Raw genomic sequence first — 11,448 nt, forward strand, 5'->3', positions numbered from 1 at the left:
TCTTCTTGGGGCCAAGGTTCCTAAACTATGCAAGCTAAAGTGAGTTGGGGCACCAAAGCAAAAACACTGGTACTTGATACCTTTTGGATACGACGCCTAATTTCAGTCCCAGGTAGTTCTGTTACATTATATGGTACCACGTTCCTTTTGATGATGTCATATCTTTGTGAAGCTGGGTTTGGGGACATTGCTGTGATAAAAAACAAGTACACCAGAGCCACTCAACACACATCCGTAGTCAGGAGTGCTCTTGTGTCTGGACCAGAGAATTCCATGTCATCTGCCATTCTCAGCCAGTATATCCTGGCTATTCCTGATGCCTCCTCTCAAGTTTCCTACCCCAAAAGGTGCTTCCTACCATTCAGACCCCAGCTGCAGTTATCTACTAAATTATGCAATATGTTAAGGCCACATAAATCCAAGGCATTACATTGTAATTACTGTGTAATTATATTGATTGTTAACTGCATTAAATATGTACTTCTGTACATGTGTTTCCATAGTTACAATGGCAAAACTGTATTTAGAATTACCAAATAATGGACTTCTTTCCATTTTTTAATTATTTAACCCATTCACAGCAATTTGGAAAAGGTCTGATAATCAAATATTTATAGTTTCTACTCCTGAAATGAGACAGATCAGAATACACTTTTTAAAATGCTTATACCGAATCCACACACACAGTATATATAAACATATAGCATATTCACACACACTAAAGATAAAGAAGCGGAATTTGCCCATAATCAAAACTTTATTGAAAAACTGACACCAAAATAGGACATCACTGTTGTAAACCTTACAAAATTAAACATAATTACATTATCTTGGTAGATTAACCGGAATTACTGAACTGATAAGGCTTTCTGCGATAGAACACAAATTCAAGAGGTTGTGTGGATCATTAGTGTTGCTTTCTTCTAAATGAACACCCTGCAAAGGAATCATGAGAACATGTTAAACACAAGTGTACACCATCTCTGCTATAGTTTTAATGACAATATGTTTTTGGTAAAAAACAAAACGAAGTTTTAGGAATATTAGAACAATATTCACATACAGGTTATTTATCCTTTTATGCCAGAAATTTACTATAATAAGTCTTGTATATTTGAATTTATTCTGATGTGACTATAACTATTATTCCTGTTTCTCAAACGCAGTATTGGAGTCTCTAGACCATGAGCCTAAATTCAACAGTTAAAACTTTAATGCAAGCTGCCAGAAAATGTAATCTTAATTTTTAGGAATTATTCTAAATTACTTTCCTAAGAAACTGATTTTGATTAGAATTCTCTTCAAATCTATTAGGAAAACTCTAGTACCCTATTAGTCAGCCATGGGCACAAAACTCCAAGACACAAAGGCTGAAAACATCTTGCAAGTATGCTTTTGAGAGCAATGCTGCACTTAAATATCATATGCCAACTCTGTACTTACATCTCACCAGGACACACAAAACAGATCTTGGGTTCATTGCCAAATCTACTTATAACTCTTCTGGTGAGAACAACATGGAATTTACAACACCACCAAAATTCACAAGCAAACTTCAAGTATCATTATGAATCATTATAAATCTATAATCTATAAGTACTACTATGGAAAACAATATACGTAATTACTATTTTTTTCTTACTGCACAAAAGTGAAAGAGGAATTAAAATGGGATTTTTAGAGGCACCTGGCTGACTCAGTCCGTACAGCATGCGACTCCTGATCTTGGGGTTTTAAGTTTGAGCCTCGTGTTGAGTGTAGAGATTACTTAAAAATAAAATCTTTTAAAAATAAAATGGGATTTTTATTTAACAATTAAGTAGATGCTCTGACAAATCAAACTGCTGGCATTTTGATTGATACCTTAGTTATCTGTTGCCTAGCTAGCAATGATAAAAACTGTCTTTAGTCAAATGTGTGAAATACATATAAAGCAAAATATTTACAAGAGAATTTTTAAAATTTATGGGTTTGAAACCCATTATGTCCTATTGTATGTACTTATTCTTTTGCTCCATTTGGGCTTACATTTAATATTCCAGATTAAGCAAACTAAGTAACTATAGAGAATTAGGTGTTCCAAACTAAGAAAAACAATAGTTCAATGAGTTGTTTGCAAAATTAAAGGCATAAACTTATCCATTTGAGCAGAGCACTCTTTGCTGAAAGAGCATACAACTAAAGATAAAATTCTTTTGGTAATAATGAATTTAAGATTTCTTTTAAACTGGCTTTTAATAAAGGTAGATATTTATAATAATAAAACCTCAGCACTGGGTTAGAAAATGCCAAATGAATACCCTCTGTGAGTCTGGCCTTTCCTCCCGTTGGCTGGCACAGCACTGTTGAACAGCCTACACAAAGAACCACCGTCTGAGCATGGCTGAAAACCGTGGTAATCTTGTAGCAACCTAGAAAAAGGGCAATGTTAAAAGTGAAAAGCAGAAGAAAATAAAGCCTATTGTTCACCAGTGTTCTAGCAAAGACCTTGTAAAAGATGAAGAACTTGAGTACTGTGCAATAGCAAGCCACATATTTAACTTAAACTTTTCCAGTCATCAGGTTAAAAAAAAGTTTTAAAAGAGCCAACAGATGAAGTTAATAATGTATTTTATTGAACTCAGTATTTCCAAAGTATTATTACCATTTCAGCATGTAAGCAATATGGTTTTTATGTGTGTGATATTAAAAATTGATATTAAAAATTCAGTGTATATTTTATACTTAAAGAATCTTTCCCACTGTGACAAGCCACATTTCAAGTGCTCAGTAGCTACATATGGCTAATGGCACACACTGGGCAGCACAGCTTAACAGTAAAGAATCAACATACTTTTCACTGCATCATGAAAAAGAAAACTGATCATCTGAACAGTTTAACGGCTTAGTAAGTCGAATGTCACATCCCCTCTGGAGTCTCATCCTCAACCACCACCCCCTCCAGCCCACGAATAGTTTCTACAATGGTTTGGGTAGTTTATTAGGAAAATGTCCCTTTTGACATTTCCAATTCTGAGATCCCACTTCTACTCAACAAAAAGTCCTAACTTTTGTAGCTATCTAAACGTAACACACCACACTAGCAATCCCTTTAGAAATTTTCCTTGGGAAAGGAATTAAGATTTGAAATTTTACCTGGGCATTTTACATCCATAAAATAGGAATTTGGGCTTTGAACTAGCCGTTTCTTTTTATGTTTTTTCTTCTCCTCTTCCAAGGACGGGTGTAGTAAATCTCTAGCTAACTGAATAAAAAAGCATATTATTATCGCAAGAAGGAATCCACAGTTCTGGCAGATATAACCGTATGTGAAAGATACATACAAAACAAGGAATACCAGTCATACTCGGCAGATGCAACACGCCAGATGTTATTTATTCAGCCTGTTAAGTAACTTTAATCAATACTTTTTACAATGCTCGTGTTCTCCAAGTCCCGGTAAAGGAACTCGATGACGATCAAGAAGCATATGGTACGGTTAATCCCGTTCTTCTTTATTCAACAGAGTACTAGTCTCCAATAAAAACACTGTGGTGCTAAGAATTTGACCCCAGCCCTGTGCCAGCTGAGAGTAGAAATCGCTGAGGCAGACCCGAGAGTGCCAACGCTGGGGTGATTTCTGGCCCCTGCCCCCGGGGTTCAACATCTGACAGGAACTCTGCGTGGCTGAAGCGTGACTGTCCTGATGGAGTTAACATGCAAGGCAACTGCGAAAACAGTTTTTTTAAAAGGAAACCAGCAGAAAATCGCTTCCGAGAGGGGGCGAGAACCAACCAGCGCAAGAAAAGCAAAAAGACTTCAAAGATTGCAGTCTCACGGGCGCCCACCAAAACCCAAGAAGGCGGAGTGTCACCCGAGGAGCTGCCCCCTCCTAGCCACTGAGTCCAGACTTGAGCCCAGGGCGGCCCCGGGTCCCCTCTGCTCCACGCCCAGAATAGAGCCCGACACGCCGCGCTGCCCGGGCAAGTCCCAACAAGTCCGCCACGCGCGGAGGAGCTGCGCGGCTCGTAGCTACCGAGCCGTATTCGACAGAGACCTCTCCCCCGGCCCGCCGAGGCGCCGGGCTAACCCACCCCTAGGATCCCCAGACACAGAAGCCCGAAACAAACGGGAGGCCAGAAAGTAAACAACTCACAGGCATGTTGAACCTTTCGCAATCCCGGCCAGTCCAGATCTCTAAGGCGACACCCCTAGCGAGCAGCACGCGATCTGGAGAGCGGCATCAACTTCCGGGATAGAGGAGGCGGGGCAGGCGGGCCCGTCCGCTCTAGGCGCTCCTCTCTGTGGTGGGGTCGGCTTCGGCCGTGGGTGGTGATTCCCGGCCGCGGGGGTATGTGAGGGTCTCGTAGTTCCGAAAGCCTGGACCGCGCGCGGCTACGGGGCTCCCGGGAGAGGGCCGCTGCCCCAGGGCTCTGCCTCGGACAAGTGGTGCCCTGGGCGAGGCTTAGGCGGTGTGGCTGGGAAGGCGCCTGGGGCTTAGGTTGCGGAGAACGGATTGCCCTTGGCCGCCCCAGCCCGGCGGCGTAGCGGAACCTGGGGGGCCCGTCGGGCGGCCCCTCCACGGTCCCGGCCGCCGGACCCCCCCGCTCTGCGACGGTTCTACGGAGCCGCAGGTGTCCGCTCGTTTCTTGAAAGCGTAGCATTAATCAAAACTATTAATCCGTGTCCGCGAAATTATGAAAGTTTTGTATACTTGTACATCCAGCTTTCAAGGGACCGGTTAAGTTCGGGGAAGGCGGCTCTGCCTTGGGTTTGCATCGCCCTGAGAAAGTTTTTAAGCACCGGATTTGCTACCGAGCTTAGTTCACCGCTTGACTCCTTCCTGCCTCTGAGAATTATACTTTACAGAGCGGACAACTCTGGCCTGAAAAAAAGGCATGGAGAGCCACACTTGAAAATATTTTTGATGAGGACGAGCTTGAGGGATGGGTTTGAGGGAATATGATCAAAGACTAGGAAACCAGGCTCTCTCTGACAAATAAATAAATAAAACCTTGAGACAAATTATAAGAGACTCTTAATCTCAGGAAACAAACTGAGATTTGCTGGAGTGGAGGGGAATGGGAGGGATGGAGAGGCTGGGTGATGGACCCTGGGGAGGGTATGTGTTATGGTGAGCCCTGTGAATTGTGTAAGACTGATGAATCACAGACCTGCACCCCTGAAACAAATAATACATTAGATGTTAATTTTAAAAAAATAATAAAAGCTAGGAAACCAGGGAAATGCTTAACCAGAAAAATGTCCTAGATAACATTCTCCATCACCTTTTATTTCACACATTTTGGGAAATGCAGAAAAGAATGAAGAAAATTAAAATTACTATCCAGAGATAAACACTTCTGACAATTTAACCTATAACCTTCCAAACATTTTTTATTTACTTGCATATAGGTTTGTTGGGAGTTTGGGTTTTACATATCATCTTGTACATATTCTTTTGAAGACTTGATTCCCCCCCACTATTTCTAATGAACATTGTTCCATGTTATTACGTATTTTCCTAGATTATGACTTTTAATGAGCACATAGAATTCATTCTATGAATATATATCCTCCTTTCATTTGTACACTAAAGTGGACATTGGGTTTGGGTTTTTTAATATTTTGTATTTCAAATATGACAAAATATTTAATATTTTGAAGATAAGTATATGGAATAATACAATAGTGTGTCAGAATAATGACCCCCCCCCAAGACTTCAATGGCCTACTCCCCAGGACCTATAGTTACATGGCAACTGGAATTAGGGTTGTTAATTAGATAATTAGGAGTATTATCTGGGTAGGCCCAGATCACAAGGGTGATCTCAAAGTGATCAGAAGGGTCCTTAAAAGTGGAAGAGGAAGACAGAAAATGAAGACTCAGAGAAAGAGATGCAGTGATGAAAGAAAGGTCTGAGAGATGCTGTGTTGCTGGATGTGAAGATGGAAGAAATGGGGCCAGAGCCACAGAACGTGGGCAGCCTGTAGAAGCTAGAAATGGACTCTGCCCTGGAGTTTCCTGAAGAAACACCGTCCTTCCAGCCCCTCAGTTGTAACCCAGTGAGACCCAGGTCAGACTTTGAACTGTAGAACTGTGAGATGAGAAATTTATGTTGTTTTAAGCTGCTAAATTTGTGGTAATTTGTTACAGTTGGAAACAAATGCAATAATGAAAACCCATGTAGCCAGTCCCCAACTCTGTCAAGTCTGACCATTCAATACTGCCTCTCTCAAGGATTTGTCATTTTAAAAATACTACTGTAGTAAATACTCTTGTCAGTAAGTCTCTAGGCACACCCTTGATTATTTCCCAAGATAAATTCCTAGAGGGGGCTCAGTCGGTAAAGGGTCTGCCTTCTGCTCAGGTCATGATCCCAGGGTTCTGGGATTGAGTCCTGCATCAGGCACCCTGCTCAGTGGAGAGAATGCTTCTTCCTCTCCCACTGCCCCTCTCCTCTGCTTGTGCTAGCTCTCTCTCTCTCTCTTTCTCTCTCGCTCTTTAAAAAGAGATAAGTTCTCCCTCTAAAAAAAAAAATCTTAAAAAAAGATAAATTCCTGAGTCAAAAGTTATATATATTTTAGGTTTTATAATATAAACTGCCAAATTACACTCCAGAAAAATCAAACCAATTTACATTCTAATTGTTGTTGTTGTTGTTTTAAATTGTAATTTGTCAGAGATGGGGGGGGAGAGAGAGCAAGCACAAGCAGGGCTAGCAGCAGGCAAAGGGAGGACAAAAGCTCCCCTCTGAGCAATAAGCCTGATGTGGGACTCCATTCAAGAAGTCCAGAATCACGACCGGGGAGGAAGGCACACGCCCAATCGACTGAGCCACCCAGGCACTCTTATATTTCAGTTGTAAAGGTTTGAGAATGCCCTCTTTCTTTGTACCTTTGACAATACTGATATTATGTTGTTCCTGACGTCAGTCAATCCTGAAGAACTGTATGGTATTTTATCATATTTTACTGTTATTTTAATATTTTTCATGAACTTATTAGCACCCAGCATATTTCTATTGAGATGATCATCCATTACTTCCTTATGTATCCTTGTTGGTTTTTTCTTAATTAGGTAGGCTCCACGCCCAATGTGGGGCTTGAAATCAGGACCCTAAGATTAAGAGTCACATACTCTACGAATGAGCCAGCCAGGCACCAGCCCCCAGTTATGTATTCTTTCATATTAAGGCCATTAACCCATAATCACATATGCTGCAAATATTTTTCCCAACTTGTTATTTCCTATTAACTGTATCCTATTAATTTATGGGGTGATTTTAAAACTATACAGAATTTTTAAATTTCGCATACATATATTTCAGACATATTGGTGTTTCCTTTTTTGCATTTGTGTTTTGACAAGCCTTTGCCACCTTAGCATCCGCTAAACTTTCTTCGCATTCTTTTGTTATGATATTTATTCTTTAACTTTTTGGTACTTGATGCGTAGTTTCAGAACACTTTCCAATGATCACGCTTAATTACTGCTTCACTTCCTTACTGATGCCCGGGGTGCTGTCGAAACGCTCAACTTCTAAGTCACTGTACCAGCAGAAGGAATAAAACTGAAGGTCAGGGAGACCTGTGCTCTATATCCCTGCCTCCTCCTCCAAAGCTCAGTGTCTCCTACAACGTCCCCGGGTCCTTGCAATGCTGGCAGAAAGAAAAAGGGACCTGGAGTCACTTTGCCTTGGCAGCCGGCTCTTAGGGATCTCGCGGAAGGATCTCGCGGAAGGATCCCCCACTGCGGTCCCCACGAACCATGAAGTGCCCGCTGGAGTTCTGTATGCTGCTGAGAACTTTCTCGCTGTTCTATCTGGCCACGTCTGAGAAGGTACGTTGCTATCTCCAGTTGTACACCAGCCGTCTTCACCTGAGAAGGGAACAGCCATCTCCGCTCCCTTCCGCCTTCGTCAACTTCAGACACTGGGAAAGCTCACAGGTGTTCAGCTAAGCCAGGAGCTTAACTGGTGCTAAATTTCAGGCTAACCCAAACCTGTTGTAAATACTTCAGAGACCTATTTGCCCCTGGGCTGGCGTGCCTGCCTCAGGCTTGTGCCCTTCTTCTCCCAGAAAGGTGGTCGGAAATTTAGTTGTAAGAAATTCAGGGTGTGAGGTGGAGCCCCAAAGATGACTTTTCACACTCCTGCCTAAGTATTTTTCTGAGAGACTCAAAGAAATCTGTGTCATCAGCGAACTCTATAACAAGGCTGCATTCTCTCTTCCCTTGTGGTCCACCTGTTTGTTGTCAGGAATCAAAGCATGTGTGGCTTATTCTCAACACGTTCCTGAAATCAACAGCAACTGCTGAAAGCCCGCCTCTTCTCTGCACCAGTTCTCCACAGGGTCACAACCTTTGTCCCAAAAGCTGCATTGTCAGGTTGAAATCCATCTGTCATTCATGAGGATGTCTGACACGCTCAGGTAAACTCCCATCTATAAGGGGTAAGAGTCTCAGGTGTAAACGCTGTTGTCCTGTTTTTTTCTTTTCCATGCCAACTTAATTTCTGACTGAAGCTGAGCCCACTGGGCTGGTACTTTAGGCTGAATGTTTGTGTCCCCCTGAAATCCGTATGTTGACTCTTAACCCCCCAGGGTGATGGTATTGAGCAGTGAGGCTTTTGAGAGGTGGTTAGATCCTCAGGGTAGAGCCCTCATGAGTGGAATTAGTTCCATTATGGAAAAGGCCCCAGAGTGCTCCCTCCCTCCTTCTACCCTTTAAGGATACAGTGATAAGACTTCTATCTGTGAGCTAAGAAGTGGGCTCCAAATGGGCCCACACTATTGATCTTGGATTTGCCACTCTCCAGAACTGTGAGAAATAAATGTCTGTATTTAAGTCACTTGGTCTATAATGTTTAGTTACAATAGCCTGGACACACCAAGCAGGCTGGCCTGGTGGAACATGTCACCTCATTCTTGGAGACTGTGCTGGGTTTTCTCCAGGTGCCCCTCACCTGATCTGCTCTCCATCTGTCCTTCACCCTTCTCTGTGCCCAGGAGGCTGATCTTGACAGGCTGCATCTGCTGAGTTCTCTTGTCCTCTGGTTTCTAATTGAGTTGGCCCAATGAGGTGCATCAGTAGGAAATCACAAAGTGGGTGAGGAGAAATATTGGGGTATTTACTCCCCTGGTTCTATCCTTGGTGGGCCATTTTCTTCTATATGGCCGTGTTACTCTGAAGGAAACAGTTGCTTCTGGTGTCCCTTTCCTACAGCTTGTAAGGGATTCCAGTCAATACTTCCTCCCCTTTTGGTTCTTTTGCTTGAGGGGTGGTATTGCATGATTTTTTGTTGATTTCTGTTAACTGTGCTCAGCCTTGTAAATATACCTACGTGAAGCTATCTTCCGTCATCTCTTTTGAGTGGGCCGTTTGTGATCTGCCAGGACCCTGACATGGGGATCCCCTGCCAGAATGTGCTCTTCTTTAGCCTGCAAAGCTTTGTAGATTTGTAGATGGGTTCTGTCTGCCCTTCAGCCATCAACCCAACCAGGTCACTGCAGGGATGTCCATTATCCCTGACTACAGAATCCTTCATGTGTAACTGGTTGTGGCTTGAGATGAAAATGGGACTCTTGAGACAGCCTAGAGTCCTAGCCATGAAGATCTTTTGCCACATTATGGACAGCATTGTGACCACCTAGGAACTTGTTGGAAATGCAGACTCAGGCCCCAACCCTAGACCTCCGGAGTCAGAATCTACGTTTTAACAAGAGCCTCTGGCAATTGCATTCACATCCCAGTGTGAGAAACACTGCCCTAGGGGCACCTGGGTGGCTCAGTCTGTTAAGCGTCTTCGGCTTAGGTCATGATCCCAGGGTCCTGGGACCAAATTCCACACCCGGCTCTTTGCTCAGCCAGGGAGCCTGCTTCTCCCTCTCCCTCCCCTCCCCGTGCTGTGCTCTCTTCTGCTCTCTCTCATTCACTCTCTCAAATAAATAAATCTAAAAAAAACAATGTTTTTAAAAAAAATAGAAAGAAAGAAACACTGCCCTAGATTTACCATCCCAGCATTTGCAGCGTTCTCTCTGGAGTCTTCTTACGTTTCTGTGTGACTATAAGGAAGCCAGAACCTAGATTCCATGACTCCAGGTAACAAACCAGGGATGTTTCTCTGGATTGGAACAGGAAAAACCACCCCCCAACCCTCCTCTTCTCCAGGATGTTTTGTCCATTTCAGCAAATCTTATTCTCTCTTACTATGTTGAGGAAACATTTAAGTCAATGATACTTAAACTTGGTTACACATTAGAATCCCCAGAGGAGCATTCTAGGTTAGTTTTAAAGCATTTGGGGGTGGTACCAGGCAGTAGGGTTGGTTTGTTTATAGGGGGAGTGGGGCAGGGAGGGGCAAAAGGAGAGAGAGAGAGAGAATCTTAAGCAGGCTCCACACTTACACGGAGCCCTATGTGGGGCTCAGTCTCACAACCCTGAGATCATGACCTGACCCCAAATCAAGAGTTGGATGCTCAACCTACTGAACCATCCAGGTGCCCCAAGCTGCAGTATTTTCTAAAACTCCCCAGGTAATTCTATGAGAAGGCAAGAATGAGAGCTACTATTCTCAGTTCCTCAGAGGGCTCAACGGTTTCAAAAGCAAAGCCCAGGGACACCTGGGTGGCTCAGTGGGTTAAGCCGCTGCCTTCAGCTCGGGTCATGATCTCAGGGTCCTGGGATCGAGCCCTGAGTCGGGCTCTCTGCTCAGCAGGGAGCCTGCTTCCCTCTGTCCCTCTGCTTGCCTCTCTGCCTACCTGTGATCTCTGTCTGTCAAATAAATAAATAAAATCTTAAAAAAAAAAAAAAAGCAAAGCCCAGAAGAACTATAGGCAACTCCTCCTGAAAGGTAGGGAGAGGGAAAAATACAGAGGGGGGAAAAATCATTGCTGTTCAGCTTGTCCAGAACAGGTTGCCAGATGGGGTGTCCCAGTACTGTGTTGCCTGCCTTGAGGATCAGGTGGCAGGTCTCCTGGTCTCTCCAGCTGCTGCTTCCTACAAACCCTCTCAGAGCCTGCCTGAGTCTCCAGGGAAGACAGTGAGCTATTGAGAGGCCAGAGGCCAGGTGCTCTCTCAAACTTTCTTGTCTCTCCATAGCATCCAGTGAAGACATTTTACAAAGATGCTGAGGTCAGCAAAAATGTATGCAAATGCAATCGCTCCCTTTACTGCAGCACTTAACGCCTACATTAATCCTTTCTCAATAACCACTGCTGTCTCCGGTGGTTTTTCTTTGCATGTTCTTGTACTACAAATTCATGATCCTTATGTCCATGTTTCTTTGTGTTCTCTTCCCTAAAAGTCCGTAGGCTTCTTAAAATCAGGATGTGCTCTCATTCCCCAACTTGCCTAAGTAGGAGAGCAGGTGCAGAAATCTGTCCCCTGAGTCCCATATTCAGTGTAACTGGTGTGATGGTCTTTCTTTGAGAACTAACTAGTCTGCCTCTGATTTATCCAGAATTTTG

General features: G+C 43.3%; 1 protein-coding gene across 4 annotated transcripts; it reads right to left on the minus strand.

The window, feature by feature from the left end:
• Positions 1–738: 738 nt before the first annotated feature.
• On the minus strand, positions 739–4,258 carry LOC111153332 (ribosomal protein S27 like). Of its 4 annotated transcripts, none has more exons than XM_022512302.1 (4): positions 4,136–4,258; positions 3,136–3,244; positions 2,301–2,411; positions 739–936 (listed from the first exon to the last, which is right to left on the minus strand). In XM_022512302.1, the coding sequence occupies exons 1-4, from the start codon at positions 4,139–4,141 to the stop codon at positions 908–910; spliced, it is 255 nt and encodes an 84-aa protein (XP_022368010.1). In that variant the 5' UTR covers positions 4,142–4,258; the 3' UTR covers positions 739–907. The 4 variants fall into 4 exon arrangements, with proteins under 4 accessions (XP_022368010.1, XP_022368011.1, XP_022368009.1 ...); XM_022512303.1 differs by having other exon boundaries at positions 3,136–3,240; positions 4,136–4,256; XM_022512301.1 differs by lacking the exon at positions 4,136–4,258 and adding an exon at positions 3,324–4,107.
• Positions 4,259–11,448: the final 7,190 nt, after the last annotated feature.

The sequence above is a fragment of the Enhydra lutris genome, unplaced genomic scaffold, assembly GCF_002288905.1.
Source record: "Enhydra lutris kenyoni isolate GAN:26980312 unplaced genomic scaffold, ASM228890v2 scaffoldscaffold31, whole genome shotgun sequence".
NCBI classification, from domain to species: Eukaryota; Metazoa; Chordata; class Mammalia; order Carnivora; family Mustelidae; genus Enhydra; species Enhydra lutris.

Bases quoted from the DNA above. Each gene is read 5' to 3' on its own strand.
- LOC111153332 (XM_022512301.1), bottom strand. From the start codon at position 3,344: ATGACTGGTATTCCTTGTTTT. The intron at 3,245-3,323 runs GTATGTATCTTT...TTTTTTATTCAG, and splicing joins TGACTGGTATTCCTTGTTTT to TTAGCTAGAGATTTACTACA. The intron at 937-2,300 runs GTATTCATTTGG...ATTCCTTTGCAG, and splicing joins AAAGGCCAGACTCACAGAGG to GGTGTTCATTTAGAAGAAAG.